Source organism: Lissotriton helveticus, chromosome 11 (assembly GCF_964261635.1).
Source record: "Lissotriton helveticus chromosome 11, aLisHel1.1, whole genome shotgun sequence".
In the NCBI taxonomy this organism is placed as follows: domain Eukaryota; kingdom Metazoa; phylum Chordata; class Amphibia; order Caudata; family Salamandridae; genus Lissotriton; species Lissotriton helveticus.
Genome location: NC_136072.1, coordinates 989,102,958 through 989,125,643, shown reverse-complemented (window position 1 = coordinate 989,125,643; position 22,686 = coordinate 989,102,958). Strand labels below are relative to the sequence as shown.

Genomic DNA, 22,686 nt, shown 5'->3' with positions numbered 1-22,686 from the left:
CGGAAGGCATAGGTGGTGCCGAAACCTTATGAGTTTTGGAAGAGGTTTTAGGGGGCAAGTGGTCTTCGGTACTCACGGCACCTTGTCCTGGAGGCACATCTGCAGGTTCCAAACTTGATGTAGGTCAGTGCGAAGGTTCTTGGCGTAGCACCCAGTACAGAATTGGAATGGAGTCCGTTCAATCGACAGAAGGCTGGACCGAAACAGCTATGCCAGACGTCCGCCCACGAGGTTTTCGATCGAAGATGGAGTATTTGTTGACAAATTCGATATGCAGAGAACAGGGAAAAAGCAAATGAAAATAATACTGTTGAGGGTACAGTGGATTGCGCACCGAGGTGAATCTGAAGAACAGTTTCAAACCGGAGCGCAGCAATACACGCCGGAACCCGATGGCGGGAAATAAATCTAACAATGGAATCGATGTCCATGCGCACTATCAGCGACATGAGTCACCTTACCTCGTGACTGGAAAGACTTCTTTGACGAAAAACAACTTGCACACACCCGGACCCAACACTAGATGGCAGGAGTATGCAAAGCATGTGTATCTACAGCACATATGCCTCAAACACCTGAATTTCTTAGGAACAAGTCAGATAAATTTTCCAAACCTTCATACATTAAACAAATCAAACCCAATTTAGGTATTTTAGAGGATGGTCACTTGTGGAGCAGGGGCAGACTAGCTCTATTCATTGTAATGCCTAATAAAAACGGATATATAGACACAGGTGAATATGCAGAATAACAGGGTATGCCATCAACCAACATGGTGAAAGGTCGTTAAAATCCAATGTGTCTCTTAAGGACAGAAAAGATTACCTTTCAATTTAGGTAATTCTCACATTTTAATGTCTATGTAATTAACTGTAAATGTTTTTAGTATAATAGTCTGAGGTTTATAATATGTAAGGATATACAATTCCCACAGCATCTCCTAATTACATATGTCAAATTAAGGTGATGCTTTAATTCTGTTTACAGGAAGGAAATGGGTAGTGATATCGTCTGTTTCCTAACCCCTTATTTACCGATCCCCTCGATTCTCTCTCCTCCCGATGGTATGCTTCACTGAAGCTCATTTAAAATGTTGACTGTTTTGTCAGGTATTGTGATGTCTGGTTGAGGTAAGTAGAAGATGTGCTTCAATGAACTTCCTTCCATCCAACTGAGATGAAGTCATAAGAGGGCTAGAGTGGAAAAATCACTATCACAATGAGCTTCATGAAGGACCATCTTTCAAAAATAAAAGGTAAATCTGCACATGACCTGGATGCAATTGGAGCATCACGGAAGCAGTAATCTGGAGAGGGAAAATAAGGGCGCATAGTTATGGCTATTCATATCCATTGGTTTACTTCATGTCGTCTACCACCAATCACTTGCACAAATAAAACATGGGAGAATCTCTCGCACCTGTTAGTGAAGGAGATTCTACTAATCAATTATCCTCGGAGGAACACAGTGCTCAACTCCATTAAGGATATTGGGCATTTCAAGGAAAACATTAATTTTTTATAGTTTAATTGCACACTTCCCAAGTGGAATCTAAATACAATAACCTTCAAAATGAGTGGCACGTTGTATTGTATTGTATTGTAAGGGGAGCTTGTAAAGCGCGCTGATACCAAGGGTTTCCTGGCGCTGGTTGAGTACTGAGGGATCAAAAGGGTTTTAGCCGGATTGAGGGAAAAGCCATGTTTTTAGGGATTTACGGAAAAGGGTGAGAGAGTTGGAGATTTTGAGAGAGAGAGGGGAAAGGAGTTCCACAGTTTAGGGGCCAGGAATGCGAATCTCCGGCCTCCAGATCTGCAAAGTTTGACGGGGGGAATGAATAAGAGGTGAAGGTGAGAAGATCTCAGGTTCCGTGAAGGGCAATAGGTCCTGATAAGGGATTTCAGAAAAGCAGGACAGGGGCCGGATAAAGATTTAAAGGTGAGGCAGCCGATCTTGAAGGCTGCTCTCGAGACGACAGGGAGCCAGTGCAGTTTAAAAAGAAGGGGTTTAGCGGATTGCCATTTCGGAATCCCAAGGGCCAATCTCGCCGCTTGGTTTTGAACAGATTGTAGTCTGGAGAGAGATGTTTTAGGCAGACCGTGGTAGATAGCGTTCAAAAAATCTAAGCGGGAGAGGACAAGGGCTATGATTACTTGCAGGAGAGCTTCAGGGGTAAGGAGATAAGCCACCTTCCTGATCCTGCGGAGCTGGAACATGCAGGAGGAGACTACTGTCCCCACTTGGGGCCCGAGGGTAAGACTGGAGTCAATGGTGACACAGAGACTTTTTACCGAGGCCACAGGGGTGGGGGGGGTACCGAGTTCTTTCGGCCAAAAGTGCGGACCCCAATAGGTAGAACTCTTGCCAGGAAGAAGGAGCTCCGTCTTTCCAGGATTCAGTTTGAGCTGGTTTTGGCACATCCACTGTAGGATGTGGGACATAACTGCCTGGAAGTTCGGAATAGCAGAGGGGGAGTCGAGAGAAAAGATGAGTTGTAGGTCGTCAGCGTAGTTGAAGACTGTGACGTCCCACTGCCTCAGAGAGAAAAGAAGGGGTCGAAGATAGAGGTTGAAGAGAAGAGGGGATAAGGAGGAGCCCTGGGGGACCCCGCGGGGCAAGTGTTCCCTAGGAGCTCTCAGAGTACCCAGGCTGAGGGTCTGGGACCTCCCGGTCAGGAAGGATTTGACCCATGCCAGCGCCAGGCCCTGGATGCCAGCTTGCTCGACACGGTGGAGAAGGATGTTGTGGTCCACCGTGTCGAAAGCAGCCGACAGATCTAATAATACCAGGGCCTGGGGGGAACCCTTGTCAGCGCCGTCTCTCAAGGTATCCAACACGGCCAAGATCACCATCTCCGTGGAATGGCCGGGTCTGAAGCCGGCCTGATTGGCCTCGAGAAAGTTAGAACTCTCGATAAACTGTGAAAGACAGGCGGTGGTGTGGGCTTCCAAGATTTTAGAGAAGAAAGGCAGAAGAGAGATAGGACGATAGTTCGCCGGGACGGCAGGATCGGCTCCAGGTTTCTTTAATAGAGGCACCAGCACGGCCTCCTTGAAGGAGCAGGGTACCGTACCGGACGAAAGAGGAATTCAACAGGGGGAGGATGCAGTCGGGAAAAGAATGGCAGATGTCACGTAGTATGGTGGGGGGACAACAGTCGTCTGGAGATCCAGACTTAACACGGGTGGCCAATGTGGCCAAAGCCATGGAATCTAGGAAATTGGCCTTGTAGCAGTTATGGGGCCCATCCTAGGTATGAATGTTGTTTCTTTCACACGGAGATTGGGGAAAACATGCATGAATTGCCAAAGAAATACAGATTCTTGAATGTTATTCTCCCCCAAAACGTAATCTCCCTCCCCCCCACCCCGAGTATTGTGTCCCCTCGTAACAGTAATTCCGAAGCGGGCAAAAAATAGGAATTTTAACAGGCCAAGTGACTAGGTGTGTAATTATGAATGCAAAATCGTTACATTATTTTAAATTTATACCATAAAACGGCAAACAAATCAGGACGAGAGCCTTACAAGACTCCTTGTACATTTGAGCCACCTGTGTCCTCCAGTGGAAAAGCTGACCTGACAGAATGCCACCTGTTCTATAAGGCGATTCCACGATAACTGGAGGCCATGCATGTATGGGGTATTAAATGGCTGCAGACTTCGCAAGGAAACAGACTGCTGTACCTGTATTAAAACCCAAAACAAACCACAAAATAAAAAGTCTCCCATTTACACAGTCTCAAAATGATAAAACTCACCTTTTTAACCACATCAGAGCTAGGGTAGCGCCTGCCTTAGGCCACTGGGCTCCATATAGTTCTTTCTCTCCTTCTAAAATCAGCTGCAAGGTCTTAAACTGTGTAGGATTGGAGTCATAAACGGCTCGGATTTTCTGAAACCAAAAAAAAAAAAAAAAAAAAAAAAAAAAGACAATGACACCATTTTTTCCTACATCAACGCCTTATTGTTCAGCATGCATTTAAAGCCTTTACAAAATAACTGATGAATTGTTTACAGCATGTGTCATTTTGTAACCGGTGTATCTTCTCACATCTTATCGATGGGATTACCAGCAAATCACTAGAAGACTACAAACCATCCAGAACTGGGCAGTCAGACTGATCCTCAACCTCCCAAATAGAACTCACATTACAGCTCAAGGAACTACACTGGCTCCTGATACACAAATGCGCTCAATTCAAACTCCTCATACACACTTACAAGAAGTGGCGGCTGGTGACATTTGAAAGTGATGAGGAGTAAAATAATTGTCCTACTGCACTATGGCAAGCGAGCGAGCTTGAACAACCAACAGGGGAATCGGGGAGTTCTCCTCCTCCCCCCTCCCCCCCGAGAACATTTTGAAAAAAGAGTGGACAAATGATGCATTTTCAAGTTAACTTCAGGAAGCAGGAAGGTTAATAAAGCAATAAGATTTAATTATTTATCATTTAAGAAATCGCTGGGTGTTGGATTTTTGGGGGGAGGTTATTACACAGACGACCACACATAGATGTAGAGAGTGTGGCAGAAAAAAGTATGGTAAAAGACAGCAAGATAGAGTATGGAAGAGAGAGCACACCTGTGCTAACTTTTACAGTGTCCACTGTTTGACACCTCACACTATCCACCAATGCCACTTTCACACGCGGTCCATGAGAGCCAGCTCCTCACTGCCCACCAGTGCCAGCTTCACACTGGCCTCAAGCCCCTTCCAGTGCTCACCACTGCTTGCTTGTTGGAATTCAGAATGCTGTGAACTTGCATATGAGGCCTCTTTGTGCCTCATGTGAGCTATGGCTGTGCTCCTCCACCAATAGTGTTAACCAGGTATTAAATTGTGAAAGACTGAGGACTTCAAGGGGAAACGTTTAGGGGATCCTGTACTGATGAAAAAGGTGCAATGCAAGGGAGCTTTCTGACCGAAGAATATTAAAAGTAGAGATGAGCACATGAAAATGTGAGGCGTTTGTGTAGTTCACTTCTGTGCTAGTCATCTTCTGTGAGCGTTATTGACGTTTGCGCTACTGCTGCAATTCACTTTTAGGTAAAGATTTTCTTTTGTAACACTGTTGGGTATCATTGTTTAGGGTTCAGGGGATACACATTAGCATTAAGTTTTTCAGACAGAGGTCAATAACATTCAAAGTTGATATGCTCAGGGGTTAAAATACTTGTTGAAAATCAATATAGACCGTATTGTAGCTAGCAGTGACTAATGAAATAGTGTATTTTACATTCACAGCTAGGCCTGTCCACAAATGCATTTGAAATAAATATTGGACATAAGATTGATTTTACATGCATTTTACATGTATTTAAATTGAATTTTCATCTTTGATACAATAATGAACAAGAATTATAAATGAATGTTAAAGTATTTCTTCTAGGTCTATTGAAAAACAGTCACTTTAAAAAGGTGTGTCTCACGACACTCTAGTCATGTGATCAAGGCAGGGATCTGCCGAAACGCGTCGTGATGAAATGGTCGCACATTTGAAATAAACTAAAAGAAGCAACAAATTGGGTCTACCTCGTCTCATTGCAAGTCCGTGGTGAAGTTGTGGAGGAGGCGAGCTTTTGAAGCATATATATATATATATATATATATATATATATATATATATATATATATATATATATATATATATATATATATATATATATATATATATTCACACGCCGGTTCCTGGTTTCCCAGCCCTACGAGCGCTCAATGTGGGTGCGTTTCCCTACGGCGGAACCTCGCCGTTCAGTATTTCTCACTCCTCCGAATTCACGAAAGTAATGGGCGCACACGCGCTGCCTTTCCACAATTAAATTTATTATTAAATTATTCCAGCATGGAAACAAACAAAACGATCAACGCGTTTCAGTGCTCCTGGCACCTTGCTCACGATCACTTTTTTTTACATTTTTTCAAAACATTTAAAGTAACCAATGACATTGGATGTTACCTCACATCCTGTTTAACTCTAGGCATTGTGGTTTTTGTAGTTTTTAATAAAAAGAGTCTGTTTTGTGAAGTTAGATACTTATGCAAAAGTCAGTATTTTTTGGTTATTCATTGCATCATGAATAATTTGTGGATCATATTGACATTATTTACATCCCTCCAGTGGGATTACTTAACTGTCAACCAATTTGTCAGAGATCCATTTTGGTACCATTGTATCTTTCTCTATCCCTTCAGTGGGATTCATCATGGTTTTGTTTTGTTCAGTCCTTTCATGTATGGTATCACTCATCTCTCTTTGTCCTTCACCAGCTCATTTTGATTTCTTATACGAGGTGGATGTACAACTCCTCCGATTGGTTCAGGCCGTGTGGATGTAGAGTTCTGAAGTTTAAGATGTGGCGCGATTCTTCCGGAGACTTGCAGCTGCTTAAGGAATCTGTAACATGCCATTCTGACCTGAATAAAAAGTTTGGAACACGATGCTGGAGTGCTGCTCACTGCTTATGGCAAGTTGGAGCTTTCATACACTGGCGGCGCGCCACGCTGCCGAGCGTGCACCACCCTTGGAGAAGGAGGCCCGGGGTTTAGTAATACTTTGCCCTGCTGTGGGAAGCATCGTTAAGGATTTTGGATGGCATCTTGTGTATGGAGGCCCATTCAGGGCTTTATTCACCGGCAGTGACATTGTGCATTAACGTTTCCAGACTCTCTGTTCCATAATGCCCCGCAGTCTCAATGGAGCAGCCCATAAAGGGCGTGGCAATCGGCAGTAATTGTGGGACAGTAACGGAAAGCGGCACGGACTGCAAGAGGGAGCCTCTGAGGAAGAAGGCTGTGTCCTTTGAAACGCGTCAGGCAGTATCCCGAGACTTGCAGCTGCTTAAGGAATCTGTAACAACATGCCATTCTGACCTGAATAAAAAGTTTGGAACACGATGCTGCTCACGGCAAGTTGGAGTATATATATATATATATATATATATATATATATATATATATATATATAACTGTTTGGGGGTGATTCGTGAAGCGGGGTCCGAGAAAAAAGGGGGGTCCCAAAACGTGTTTTCCCCATGTAATTTTCCATAGGACCTTTAGCCAGGGCTACAGCCCGAACGACTGAACGGAATTACACCAAATTTTGCAAAAAGGTAGGGTTTGGTTCGCCGATCACGCTTAAATGGTGTAAATCCGTTTAGTAGTTCCTTAGAAATCAAAAGTAAAATCATAGATATACCTATAGACGAAGTACCGTACGCGTACGGTAAGCGTACTGTAAAACGTACAATTACGAGCACGCGCTGCATGCTGATTGGCTGTCAACACTCCAAACCAGGAAGTGTTTTCAGCCATATTGTGCCTCGGTAGAACCAAGGCACAAGAAAACAGAAAGAAAAAAAAACGCAAAAAGGGGGCAGGGTAGAAACACCCTGACCCCCTAGGCCTGCTTGGGGGTCCTTGTGGGACCCCCAAGGCTCCATTTAAAAAAAAAACCAAAAAACAATTCAATCGCGGTATACGCGATCCCCAAAAAAACAAAAAAAACAAAAAAAGGAAGGCATCACAGAGGGGCAAATAATTCCCCTTGAATACTGGGGGTCCCTGGGGGCCAAGTAGCCCATCGGGAACCTCCAGTATGCGCCAGGGGGCTGCCTTGCAGAGACGTGTAAAGAGTCCACACCCCTTTTTACACCTCTCTGCAACGCAGCCCCCTGGCGCATACTGGGGGTTCCTGGTGGGTTAGTTGGCCCCAGGGACCCCCAGTATTCAAGGGGAATTATTTCCCCTCTGCAAATGCGCCAGGGGCGCGTTTGCAGAGAGGTGTAAAAAGGGGCGTGGCCTCATTACACCTCTCTGCAATGCAGCCCTTTGGCGCATACTGGAGGTTCCTGGTGGACTAGTTGGCCCCCAGGGACCCTCAGTATGCAAGGGTGTAAAGAGGGGGAATTAGTTCCCCCCCCTCTGCAAACGCGCCAGGGGGCTGCGTTGCATAGAGGTGTAATGAGGTCACACCCCTTTTTACACCCATCTGCAACGCAGCCCCCTGGCACACACTGGAGGTTCCTGGTGGGCTACTTGGCCCCCAGGGACCCCCAGTATGCAAGGGAAATTAGTTTCTCCTCTGCAAACGCGCCAGGGGGCTGGGTTGCAGAGAGGTGTAAAAAGCGGCATGTCCTCATAACACCTCTCTGCAACGCAGCCCCCTGGCGCATACTGGAGGTTCCTGGTGGGCTAGTTGGTCCCCAGGCACCCCCAGTATGCAAGGGGAATTAGCTCCCCCTCTGCAAACGCGGCAGGGGGCTGGGTTGCAGAGAGGTGTAAGAAGGGGCGTGGCCTCATTACACTGCTCTGCAATGCAGCCCCCTGGTGCATACTGGAGGTTCCTGGTGGGATAGTTGGCCCCCCCAGGGGCCCCCAGTATGCAAGGGGACCTAATCCCCCAACTTAGAAAGCGCTACGGGCGCGTTTGCACAGTGGGGAAGGTAGGGGGCGGGGTTTGAGGTGATGTGTGCAAACATGCCCTGTGGCGCGTTTAAAGTTGGGGATTTAATTCCTCTTGAATCCAGAGGTCCCCTGGGGTCAACTAGTCCGAAAGGTACCTCCAGTAAGTGCCATGGAGCTGCGTTGCAGAGTGTTGTAAAAAGGGGGCGTGCACTCTGAAAAGCTCTCTGAAACGCAGCTCCCTGGTGCATACTGGAGGTACCTGGTTGGCTAGTTGGCTCACAGGGGACCTCAGGATTGAAGAAGAAGAAGAATTAATTCCCCAAATTAAAACGCGCCACAGGGCGTGTTTGCACACATGTCTCCTCAGGCCCCGCCCCCTTCCTTCACTATTGAGCACAATATTCCTCTAAAATCAGCGGAACTACGAATTCCGATTTACTCACCTGTTATCACGAGAGACGTCAGTGCTGCATCTTTGAGCCAAGTACAGACCCTGAAAAGTAAATATAAGCGTACTTACCAGTAACTTGTATTTCCTTCCATAGGAATCTTTTGTGTGGTTTTCAACAGAAAAGTTTCTACGTGTCTATTTTTGAAACTTACAAATATTCCTCCAAAATCAGCGGAACTACGAATTCCTATTTACTCACCTGTTATCAGGAGAGACCCCAGTGCTGCATCTTTCAGCCCACTACTGATCTTGAAAAGTAATTCTAACCATACTTACCAGTAACTTGAATTTCCTTCCATAGGATATCATTGCAATATACTACTATTATAAAGGAAGAACTTTGAGGCTTTGAGGCGGGTAAACTCGGGAACCACAGCGCCAATCCACACACCCGATACATCGTTGTAATCCTCAGGGTGTGCAGATGGACATAGGCTATATAAATTAAAAATAAATATGTTATTTAAAAAATTTAACATAAAAAAAGTAGTCCCTTGCAAGTAGCGCCGGCCGCTACGTGGGTGGTGACATCAGGAGCGCAGGAAGGAGCGGCGTGAGGAAGAGTGGAGGACATCAACGCGCGGATGAGCGGTGGACAGACGGTGAGGAAAGGTGAGAAGCGGCGAGGAGCGGCGGACAGGACGGGAGGAGCAGGTAGGTCAAGCAGCCGGGCGGGCGGGGGCCCTGAACACTTGCTCCGAACTCAGCAAAAGTCACCCTGTTAATGCCTAGACAATGCCAAAAATAAAAGAAGCGCCCACGACCCAGATCCTCCGGACTTTTCTTTGCTTTCGCAAATGCCTGTGTTCACGAACACGCCGCGAGGAACAAGCGATTGAAAAGCAGCCAAAACTGCGGGAAATTCACAATGTGACAGGAATCAAACGTGAACTAGGGGGTGGTGAAGGGAACAGACCCTTGGCACAAAAAGGTATTCAGTAAAAAGCAGCCAAAACAGCGGGAAATTCACCATGTGAAGTTCTCAAACATCACAAACAATGTGCCGGGAATCAAACATGCACTAGGGGGTGCAGGGAACAGACGCTTGGCACAAAAAGGTATTCAGTAAAAAAATGGGTGGGCGGGGGCCCTGAAGCCTGATTGCTCCCGGGCAACGTCGGGACGGGCTGCTAGTATATTACAATTTCAATATTTTTAAAAACTTTTTTCCAATTTATATTAAAAATATGTAATGTAATTAAAAAAAAAAATATCTAAAAATAAATACTTTAAAACAATGTAGTAAATCAGATAAAAATAATGTAACAATTTAATACATTTAAAAATCATCATTGACAACACCTTTGAAAATAAGTGTTTAAATGGATTTTTTTTGTAAACATGATTGCATAACTGACTTAAGTGTATCTTACTGAATACATGTATTAGCGAGTAATATTTAAATATGTAAATATCTGTATCAGTGTCTCACTTTGTCTATAAGTGGGTGCCACAGGTTGGTGAGTAGCTACATGAATGTCTATATGGCTTATAAGTTGGTTTTTTGAGTATCAGTATGGTTCAGTGGGGAGTATTAGCGCATAGATGCATGAATGAGTGACTTACTGTTTGTATGTGTTTTGAAGACCGCATGTGTGCAGGACTGTATGGGTGGATGAGTGTGTGTTAGTGAATGAATGACTGTCTCAATAGTATCTTTATGAGTAACTACATATGTTTTAATCTAGTATATGTGAGTATTCATGTATACAAGTGATTATATGTGAGTGAGAGATTGGAAGAGTTCCTGTATAAATAAGTATGTGTTTCTATAAGTGATTGTTTAAGAGTACGTATGTGTACGTTTTTGTAAAAGTAAGTGCAGTGGTGTGTGTATAGCTGTATATGCAAATAAATGGAAGTTTATTTGCATGTGTGAGTAACTGTATGGATGAGTATCGGTGTGTAACAGGATGTATAGGTGTATGAGTACATATGATGAGTGAGTACATGTATGAGTAACTATATAGAACTGTTGGTGAATGAGTGGATGTGTATGTAGATGGTGGAATTACTGAATAGGTTGTTGTAACTGCTATTGGTATCACCATTTTTTTGAAAATTTTTGTTTCTATTTTTGAATGTGTGTATCAAAGGTCATATTACGCTGAGAGGAGGTCTGCCACTCTTTCACAAGGATGATGTCATGAGTGATGAAATATGTGACGTCATCAGCAGTGCATTGCGAGCGCGCGAGTTATAGTTAGCTGAACGAACTATAATGGGGGAATTTCAATGGTTTTGCATGAGTGAAATGTCCAGCTAACTAGAACGTGGCTGACACCTATGGTTTTTTCAGTATATATATATATTTGTTTTTTTATTTTTTATTTTACGATCCACCATACCCGGCTGTTCCTGGTTTCAGAGTTGCGGCGAGCCTGCGCGGACACCCTTTCAATTTCGCACCATGTTTCCTTCCCATATGAAGAATACACGCAGGTTACTTCCGACTGCATAAGTGATTTTATTTAAGGCACAAAATCTGGTAGCTGCCTACCGACGCGTTTCGCCACTAAGGCTTGGTCACGGTAAAAATAATTTCGTGCTTGGTGCTATTTTCATACAAGTTGGTTTGCATAGAAACAGGACTATCCTGCATATTCAGCGCGATAACTTTGGCAGACATATTGAAGTGGTTAAATACATATGAATTGTTGGAGTTACCATTTCAATACATTGGTAAATAACAATTATTGTTGCTGAGACCATTACTACAATTCAATTATAATCATGATTATATAAGTGTACTTCATCTCGCCCTAGTGGGCGTATGTACAGTTAATAAAGTCTAGCCCAAGTGGGCATTCCTCTCACAAGCAACGTTCGATCCTTCCCACTAGTATAAAGATTTGATAGTATCCCAAGATGTTTCAATAAATCCTAAGTTCCTGCACAAACAAACACAGAAAATAACAATAAGTCTATGTGATAGTTAAAAAAGTACTTATATTTACACAGTTATAAAAACTATTCTTATTCAAAGAAGTTATCGGACTTGATCTACTGCTCTATCTCTTTTTCACTCAAGATGAACTGCCAGTTCTTCATTACAGTTCATCCCAGTTGGCTGTAGTGTTTCCAAATCAATAATGTATCTTGATTCTAATGATCTCAATTGTTGTAGTCTATCTCCTCCTCTCACAGATTGATTGACTGCATCTAACACCACATATTTTAGCAGGTTGTCATTTTGGTCATGATTTGTTTTGAAATGACGAGCAACAGGATATTGTTCATTATTATTCCTGATCGCTCTTTTATGTTCTAATATCCTAATCTTGGCCCTATGTATCGTACTACCGATATATAGTTTTCCACATGGGCAGATGAGGCAATAAACACAAAATTCAGTATTACAATCAAAAGGGCCCTTTGATCGTGAACATTCTCGTACTATTTGGTACATTACCCCGTCTAACCCATGGTATGACGAGAACTTAAAAAACCTGAGAAAGGAATGCAAAAAAGTGGAACGCCACTGGAGGAAAGATTACAGGGACATGGACAAAGTGTCTTACCTAGCCACACTCAAGCGATATCATAAAGCCATACGCACTGCCCACGCATCCTTCTATGCCAAAGAAATTGATTCCAGCCCCAACCCCACGAAAACAATTTTCAAACTAGTCCAGAAACTACAAAATGGCGGCAACCCTGCCTCGTGTATTTCCTCCACGCAGCAGTGCGAAGACCTCGCCACGTTCTTTACAGAAAAGGTGAGGAAGATCTACAACTCCTTCCCTCAAAACCCCTCTGCCCGAGCTAGCTCTCCCTGTACCTCCTCCAAAGGCCCCAGACTCACTAGTCTGCCGGCCATCTCCCATGAGGACCTAGCTAAATTTTGCAGAAAGGTGAAATCCGGTGCCCCCTCAGACCCCATGAGACCAGCCCACTTTATGGCGGCTTTGGACTTTTTTCTTCCCTCTCTGGCCACGCTCCTTAACCTTTCCTTTTCATCGGCCACAGTACCCACTGGTTGGAAACAGGCCTGGGTCACTCCCATTCTTAAAAAACCTACTATGGACCCCACAAAACCAGAGAACTACAGGCCCGTGTCATTACTCCCCTGGGTGTCCAAACTTGCAGAATCCCACGCGAACACCGTACTTAATGCACATATGGCCGAACAAAACATCTTGGACCCTTCCCAACACGGGTTTAGGCCGGGACACAGTACGGAGTCCGCCCTTCTTTCCACCACCGAACACCTCAGGAGAATCATGGACACTGGTCAGAGTGCTGCGCTGATACTGCTTGATCTCAGCGCAGCCTTTGACACGGTCTCCCATGATATCCTTCTGAGCCGCCTGGAAAGCATGGGGATCAGCGATCGGGCACTTGAATGGTTTCGATCATTTCTCACGAACAGATCCTTCCGAGTGTCAGCCCCTCCTTTCATCTCCCTTCCCCATGCTATTGGCCAAGGAGTACAACAGGGCTCTGCCCTCAGTCCATCCCTTTTTAATCTGTATATGCAGCCCTTAGCGGCAGTGGCTAAACAATGGGATCTCACACCGGTGTCGTACGCTGACGACACACAGCTGGTAATTACCCTCACTGAGGTGCCCTCTACCTCTGCTACAAAATTTAGGGATGGGCTGGCCGCAGTGGCCAAATGGATGACTGAAAATTGCCTGCAACTGAATGCAGGGAAAACCGAGGTGTTGCTCCTGGGTAAGAACCCCAGCTACTGGAACGACCACTGGTGGCCACCCCTGCTGGGTCCTATCCCCCCCTCCCAAATCTCTGGTCAAAAACTTAGGAGTATGGCTGGACTCTGCGCTGAACTACCAAACTCACACCAAGAAGGTAGCAGCTACATGCATTGGGATACTGAGAAGCCTCAATCCCATTCTAGGATTCTTTGACCCCAAAACACGGCAGCTCATCGTCCAATCTACCATCCTGGCCCGCCTGGACTATGCGAGCGTCTTATTATTGGGCGCCAACAAAGCAGAGACTACTAGGCTCCAGCGGATTCAGAACTCTGCAGCCAGGGCAATTGTAGGCCTTCCCAGAAGATGCTCTGTTAGAGGCACCATACAGAGACTCCATTGGCTTCCTGTAGAAGCCCGCATTCAATTTAAGGCTTTCACCACTGCTTTCAAAATCCTGAAGATGGAGGGCCCTGAACTCCTCCAGTCGCTGCTTACTCCGTACACCCCCCAACGCCATCTTCGCTCCATGGACCAACAATTAGTAATAGTCCCCCGCACAAAGCTCTGCCGCATCGGGGGTCGCTCCTTCAGACTTCTGGCAGCAAAACTATGGAACTCTGCCGCTCCATATTCGTCGCCTCGATGACCTGTTCGCGTTCCGTAAAGCGATTAAAACTCACCTCTTCCCACGTCTGTAGGTCTCTTTCCTCCCTTCCCTTCCCCCAGTAGGTTGTGCTATGGTTCTTAGCGCCGGGACGCCCCGTTGCTGGGGCAGCTGTCGCGCTCAACAAACCTTTAACATAACATAACATTAATCCTTGTACAGTTTGCTTCCTTTACAAGCTTTACATTTCATACAGAACTCAAAACCTCCTGAGCCCGTATTCTTCCCTCTAGATATAGATGATACTGCATTTCTACTCAATTCGTCCTTTAATGATTTACCTTTCCTGAAGGTGATCTGTGGGGTATCTTTCACACATTGACTCAGGTATACATCAGTTGATAAGATTGGCCAGTTTTTAATTAATATATGGCGAATCTTGTAAGCCTGAACTGAATAGGTGGTGATAAACCTCACCATATTCTCCTCTTCATCCACTGACCTCTGCTTGGTATCAATAGGTCTGCTCTTTGCACCTTGTTCACTCTTTCAACGGCTTGGCTGATCGTTTTCTTCTTATACCCTCTGTCACTGAACCTGTCACACATCACAAGTTTCTCTGCCTCAAATTCTTCCATGGTACTACTAATTCTTTTTGCTCGAAGCAATTTTCCATATGGAATGCTTTGAATTACACTAAGTGTGAGCACTTGAGGCAGAGAGGAGACTATTGCCCGCAGTTTCTTTTCTATGGAGCTTCGTTGCCAGTTTTTGATTTTGTACCTCTACTGACACATCAAGGAATATCACTTTTTTCTTGCTTACATGAGATGTTAACCGGATATTCCAATCATTCTCATTTAGGGCAGATATGTATCTTTTTACACTGGCCTCGTCCCCTTTCCAGATCATAAATATGTCATCTATGAAGTGGGTCCAAAAAATGACTCGTTCCCCCTGGTCACCCTGGCTACTGGACACCTGCTCCTCCCACCAGCCCATGAACAAGTTCGCGTAGCTGGGGGCGAAGCAGGTGCCCATCGCTGTGCCCTGTGTTTGCCTGTACAGTTTATCGTTGAAGTAGAAAAACTTGTTCGTTAAACAGTAATAAGCCATATCAATTAACATTTCAGTGTGAAGCAATGTTGTTATGTATCTGGCTCTCAAAAAATGTCTCATGGCTTGGATCCCTATGTCATGCTTGATAGATGTGTACAAACTAGTCACATCAAGTGTAACCAGTAAGTAATCAGGTTCCCAAGATAGATCATTAATCATATTCAGGAAGTGCATGGTGTCCTTCAAATAAGCTGGCAGCGAAATTACAAAAGGTCTTAAAAAGAAGTCTATATATTTAGATCTTTTTTCCAATTGCGACCCCATAGAAGAAACGATTGGCCTGCCTGGTGGTACTATGGGATTCTTATGCAGCTTGGGTAAGAGATATAAGATAGGAGTTTTTGGATGTTTACACCGCAAGCCATAGAATTCTCCCTTTTCTAATATACCGCTTTCCTACCAATGTAATAGCATCTCATCATATTTAATATGAGGATGCTACTTCATCACTAGTTGATAGTTGATAACATGAATTGTCATTAAATTGCCTTAACCCTACATTTAAATAGTCCAGCTTTCCCCAAACAACAACATGACCCCCTTTATCCGATTGCCGGATAACTATAGTCATCATTCCTGAGGGTCTCCAATGCTTTAGCCTGTTGAGAAGTTAGATTTTAGCCAGGCCTTTCGTGCAATAGCGTATCTTTTTTAAGTCTTTAGTAACGCTTTTCTCGAAAACGTCTATTGCATCACAGTGAATTATGGGCACAAATGTTGATTTTGGTTTAAAGCCACTTTTACATGGTTTATTAATTACCAGGTCTAAATTATCTAAATTTAGTAAGGGGTCATCATGATGTACAATGGCTTCATCCAATTCAGTCACAGTTTGTAAAGTCTCAATGTCCGATATGTTTCGAGGCCCTTGTGGATCTACTCTTGCCTCCATTCCCCTGTTAGGTGCATGAAATTGGAACCATTTTTTCAATTAGTTTAGTTAACTGTACATAAGCCCACTAGGACGAGATGAAGTACACTTATATAATCATGATTATAATTGAATTGTAGTAATGGTCTCAGCAACAATAATTGTTATTTACGAATGTATTGAAATGGTAACTCCAACAATTCATATGTATTTAACCACTTCAATATGTCTGCCAAGTTATCGCGCTGAATGTGCAGGATAGTCCTGTTTCTATGCAAACCAACTAGTATGTAAATAGCACCAAGCACGAAATGATTTTTACCGTGACCAAGCCTTAATGGCGAAACGCGTCGGCAGGCAGCTACCAGATTTTGAGCCTTAAATAAAATCACTTATGCATTCGGAAGTAGCCTGCGTGTATTCTTCATATGGGAAAGAAACATAGTGCGAAATTGAAAGGGTGTCCGGCACCCGCGCAGGCTCACCGCAACTCTGAAACCAGGAACAGCCGGGTGTGGTGGATCGTAACAAATTGAAATGTTCCAGGTTTCCCGTGGACATACTCTGGAAATCAGCATGAAATAAGGAAAGAAATTCTCCGTATAAAAGCGTGAAACAGCTGACAGAGCAAGAGATAAATATCGGAACGCTGATGTGGGAGCGTTCAGCAGAAAAGCAGCGGTAAGACCCGGACTTCGGATCCAGGTGAGAGCAGCAACGCGTTGCAGTTTGGTGAAGACGGGACGCGCTGGCGGTTCAATCCTGGAGGAGGGCACGCAAAGTATCTTGATTTGTCCACGGTAGCGGAGTGAAGCAGAGTAGGAATAATACTGCTCTTCTCCACTTCTGAATGCAAACGCGCTGTGTTTGCGCGACTAACAATAGAATAAAGGCACGGAATGGCAGCTCGCTAGAAGCGAAGAGAAAGGAGGTATGGGACCGTCTCTTTTTCACGGTGACTGTAGCAGGGGCTAAAGATGATGGCCAAGCACAAGCAACATTCACTATTGAGCAACGAAGTCCAAGTAAGCAATTGTTTGAAAAACTAGATAAATTGCATCGTAAAGAAGTGGCGAAATGGTGGGAAGCAGAATCATTACAAAAATATAAAGATGTGGGCCGTGTGCCGAGAGGCCTAAGAATATATACAATTCCAACCTACGAGAATCCTGACCCGGATATGTTGGAAGAATAGTCAGGGAATTCAAAAGAATGTTCTACAACTATGATGAGAATTCTGATTAAATACGCAGTGAAAGACCGAGCCAGACTACTAGAGGAAATTGAAGCAATTCAGACTGAACTGGTGAAACTGACTACGCAGGAAAAAATCCAGGAGTTCATGACCAAATTAGGACGATTAAGCAAATTGGAAGAAGCTATCACTGCTAAAATACAGCGAAAGTTTATCAGAGACTTTAAGGACTATCAAACTGGAAGAACATTAACATTTCACAAAAAATACGATTACTTATTTCAGAAGGCGAATGAAAGTAAAGTAGATAATGCAAAAGGAAATGTAACAATGGATGGTGAAAGCACTGCCGCGGAAGAAAGTGATGCATCAGAAGGTAATCTGTCAGATGCACCAGGTGACGGAGCAAGAGCCCAGACTCCATGAACAGGCAGAGGAAAGATAAACTTTCTTACTCAATTCCAAATGCTAAATAAAGCAAAACAAATCCAACAAGTGGGACATGAGGAGCAGGATTTTCGGAGGGGCAGAGGACGAAACTTTCGAGACAGACCAAGAGGATTCAGAGGAAACAAAAAGCAAGGAGAAGAAAGAAGAGAAGATTCCAACAAACCAGGGCCCATGCTAACCAGAGCAAGAAGAGGGATGAAATGACTGATCAATCTCTCAAAACAGGAGTTAACCAATATTGAGATTGACTTATTGCCTCTAGGATTGTCTTTTTGCCCAGTACGCAAAATGGATTATGTACAAACTCGTATAGACACATTTTGCTTTGTGCGTAAACCAAATTTGAAAAAATGGTTCCAATTTCATGCACCTAACAGGGGAATGGAGGCAAGAGTAGATCCACAAGGGCCTCTAAACATATCGGACATTGAGACTTTACAAACTGTGACTGAATTGGATGAAGCCATTGTACATCATGATGACCCCTTACTAAATTTAGATAATCTAACCATGTAAAAGTGGCTTTAAACCAAAATCAACATTTGTGCCCATAATTCATTGATGCAATAGACGTTTGAGAAAAGGGTTACTAGAGACTTAAAAAAGATACGCTATTGCACGAAAGGCCTGGCTAAACAAAATCTAACTTCTCAAGCGGCTAAAGCATTGGAGACCCTCAGGAATGATGACCCTATAGTTATCCGGCAATCGGATAAAGGGGGTAATGTTGTTGTTTGGGGAAAGCTGGACTATTTAAATGAAGGGTTAAGGTAACTTAATGACAATTCATGTTATCAACTATCAACTACTGATGAAGTAGCAGCCTCATATATTAAATATGATGAGATGCTATTACATTGGTATGAAAGCGGTATATTAGAAAAGGGAGAATTCTATGGCTTGCGGTGTAAACATCCAAAAACTCCTATCTTATATCTCCTACCCAAGCTGCATAAGAATCCCGTAGTACAACCAGGCAGGCCAATCGTTTCATCTATGGGGTTGCAAAAGGAAAAAACATCTAAATATATAGACTTCTTTTTAAGACCTTTTGTAATTTCGCTGCCAGCTTATTTGAAAGACACCATGCACTTCCTGAATATGATTAATGAACTATCTTGGGAACCTGATTACTTACTGGTTACACTTGATGTGACTAGTTTGTACACATCTATCAAGCAGGACATAGGGATCCAAGCCATAAGACATTTTTTGAGAGCCAGATACATAACAACATTGCTTCACACTGAAATGTTAATTGATATGGCTTATTACTGTTTAACTAACACATTTTTCTACTTCAACAATAAACTGTACAGGCAAACACAGGGCACGGCGATGGGCACCTGCTTCGCCCCCAGCTACGCGAACTTGTTCATGGGCTGGTGGGAGGAGCAGGTGTCCAGTAGCCAGGGTGACCAGGGGAAGCGAGTCATTTTTTGGACCCGCTTCATAGATGACATATTTTTGATATGGAAATGGGACAAGGCCAGTGTAAAAAGATACATATCTGCCCTAAATGAGAATGATTGGAATATCAGGTTTACATCTCATGTAAGCAAGAAAAAAGTGATATTCCTTGATGTGTCAGTAGAGGTACAAAATCAAAAACTGGTAAAGCTCCATAGAAAAGAAACTGCGGGCAACAGTCTCCTCTTTGCCTCAAGTGCTCACCCTTACAGTTTAATTCAAAGCATTCCATATGGAGAATCGCTTAGAGCAAAAAGAAATAGTAGTACCATGGAAGAATTTGAGGCAGAGAAACTTGTGATGTGTGACAGGTTCAGTGACAGAGGGTATATGAAGAAAACGATCAGCCAAGCCGTTGAAAGAGTGAACAAGGTGCAAAGAGCAGACCTATTGATACCTAAGCAGAGGTCAGTGGATGAAAAGGAGAATATGGTGAGGTTTATCACCACCTATTCAGGTCAGGCTTACAAGATTCGCCAAATATTAATTAAAAACTGGCCAATCTTATCAACTGATGTATACCTGAGTCAATGTGTGAAAGATACCCCACAGATCACCTTCAGGAAAGGTAAATCATTAAATGACGAATTGAGTAGAAATGCAGTATCATCTATATCTAGAGGGAAGAATACGGGCTCAAGAGGTTTTGAGTGCTGTATGAAATGTAAAGCTTGTAAAGGAAGCGAAAACTGTACAAGGATTAAGGTACCAAATAGTACGAGAATGTTCACGATCAAAGGGCCCTTTGATTGTAATACTGAATTTTGTGTTTATTGCCTCATCTGCCCATGTCGAAAACTATATATCGGTAGTACGATACATAGGGCCAAGATTAGGATATTAGAACATAAAAGAGCGATCAGGAATAATAATGAACAATATCCTGTTGCTTGTCATTTCAAAACAAATCATGACCAAAATGACAACCTACTAAAATATGTGGTGTTAGATGCAGTCAATCAATCTGTGAGAGGAGGAGATGGACTACAACAATTGAGATCATTAGAATCAAGATACATTATTGATTTCGAAACACTACAGCCAACTGTGATGAACTGTAATGAAGAACTGGCAGTTCATCTTGGGTGAAAACGAGATAGAACAGTAGATCAAGTCCGATAACTTCTTTGAATAAGAATAGTTTTTATAACTGTGTAAATAAGTACTTTTTTAACTATCACAGACTTATTGTTATTTTCTGTGTTTGTTTGTGCAGGAACTTAGGATCCATTGAAACATCTTGGGATACTATCGAATGGGAAGGATCGAACGTTGCTTGTGAGAGGAATGCCCACTTGGGCTAGACTTTATTAACTGTACATACGCCCACTAGGGCGAGATGAAGTACACTTATATAATCATGATTATAATTGAATTGTAGTAAAGGTCTCAGCAACAATAATAGTTATTTACCAATGTATTGAAATGGTAACTCCAACAATTCATATGTATTTAACCACTTCAATATGTCTGCCAAAGTTATTGCGCTGAATGTGCAGGATAGTCCTGTTTTTATTCAAACCAACTTGTATGTAAATAGCACCAAGCACGAAATATTTTTTACCGTGACCAAGCCTTAGTGGCGAAACTAATCGGTAGGCAGCTACCAGATTTTGTGCCTTAAATAAAATCACTTATGCATTCGGAAGTAGCCTGCGTGTATTCTTCATATGGGTAGAAAACATAGTGCGATATATATATATATATTTTGTTTTTCCAAACAATATGTGCACAGGTAAGTAAAGCTTGTCAACAGTCAATGTTATTTTTTCTTTAGGACCATTTTCTTTCATCTGGAGCTCCAAGTCCTACAGTTGAGGAAGTCAAAAAGGTGACGCTAACAAGTGTCCTTTTAAGTCAGATTATGCCATTGTTGAGCTCCATCTAAAAAAAGGTTGATTGTGAGCCAAAACATCTGTGTGGAACAAAACTGGATTGTGCAGCTGCTGTCACATCCCTAAAGTAGTTTAGAAAGTGAAGTGGAAATTAAGGAGGTCTACTTTATACTTTAAACCTACAGCTGTTTAGAAACCACTTGCATGATAGATCTTCTATTATTTGAAGATCAAACTCTGAGTACCATAAAGAGAATGCACTCTGTTAGCTTGCCTCCTATTTCTTGCTGCGACCCAGAGCACGATGGAGGATTGACTCTTAGCATTGGATTCATCATCATTTGACATTGTTACATCATGCAAACTATTCTTGAGGTGAGGGAGTGTCCAGTCAAACCATTAACTGAATAAACATATGAAACACAAACGAAAAAGCTTAAATTCAGGAGAGGAGAGTGTCTTAAATAATTCAAGTGAAATGTCGGAGTTCACAAAAAAATAATGAAAACGCGTTGAAAAAAGATTAGTATTTTGAACGAGAAAAAACTAGTCAGTCAATTTACGTTACAAGTAGTTTTACTTTACAAGTAGTTTTGCTTCCAAACTTCTAAAAGCTGTGTACAAACATCTGCGAATTACATTAGCCACACACGAGATTATTTATAGACGGCCCTTGAACATGTGAATTACGCACTCTAGGATAAACAATGCATTTTATTTACAAACACTGTCACAAACAGGTTCCATGCCTTCATTTTTCGAGTGCAGAGTCAGAGGGAAAATGGACTGCTATTAGGTTGACCTTGGCTGAGGTCTGAGAATAATTATGTTTAAAGCACCCTAAGTGAAGTAAAGTACTTTTCTCCCTATAATGTTTCCCTAAAGAATTTGATAAAAAGTGAACTCTATTATGACCTTAGTTTATGATTCGCCAGCAAAATGCCTCCCCTTCGGAAAATGCCAGATCACAGTGCTACAGCGCACTAGAGTTGACTGCCTCACCTTTTCAACAATAATGTTGAAACACAAAGCGCTTCCCTTCCCGTGCCAATCGCTGACGCCCTTGGCTGACTTTGGAAGGGTAAAATAAATCACTGCGCAATTTGCAGTAAATTCCCAGACAGGGATTCAATCCAGCCGATTTTAATTTTCCAAAACCGACATTTGCTTTACACAGAGTTCCAATATGGAGTCGCCATATGTCAATGAAAGCTTTGCCAGTCGTAGATCTCACATGAGAATGAAAAGAGTGCTTTTAAAAGCAGTCGCGGCTCGCGCTCCAATACTCGTGGGGGGTGGTGTTAGGGGTCGCGTGCAAGGGCCTCCCTCCTTTAAGCACTGCCTGTCCACCAACACAAATTAAGTACGCCAGCATCCCAATCCCTGCAGTGCACTTCACCTGCAGGGCCCCTCACTGTTCTTGTCCTCAGGGCCGCGGTACAGTCAGCTCCCGAGTCCTGGCCTTCATTTTCCCCACTGACCCCCACTGCTGCCCGAGCTGTGGTCTAAAGCTCCTGAAGGCCCTCAGACACGCAAGACACCACATTACCTCACCCAGAAAATCCCCAATGCGGCTGCCGCCTCAGCTTGGAATGCCACCTCCAATTTTAGATCAGTTTACTAC

The 22,686-nt window shown here is 43.3% G+C and overlaps 1 protein-coding gene across 1 annotated transcript in view; it reads right to left on the bottom strand.

Moving 5' to 3' along the window:
* GLTP (glycolipid transfer protein) overlaps positions 1 to 22,686 on the bottom strand; it is a 221,682-nt gene that overhangs the window by 56,627 nt on the left and 142,369 nt on the right. Inside the window, exon 3 of the mRNA XM_078667349.1 lies at positions 3,761 to 3,894. Coding sequence (XP_078523475.1) covers positions 3,761 to 3,894 — 134 coding nt within the window. The remainder of the gene's footprint in view (positions 1 to 3,760; positions 3,895 to 22,686) is intronic.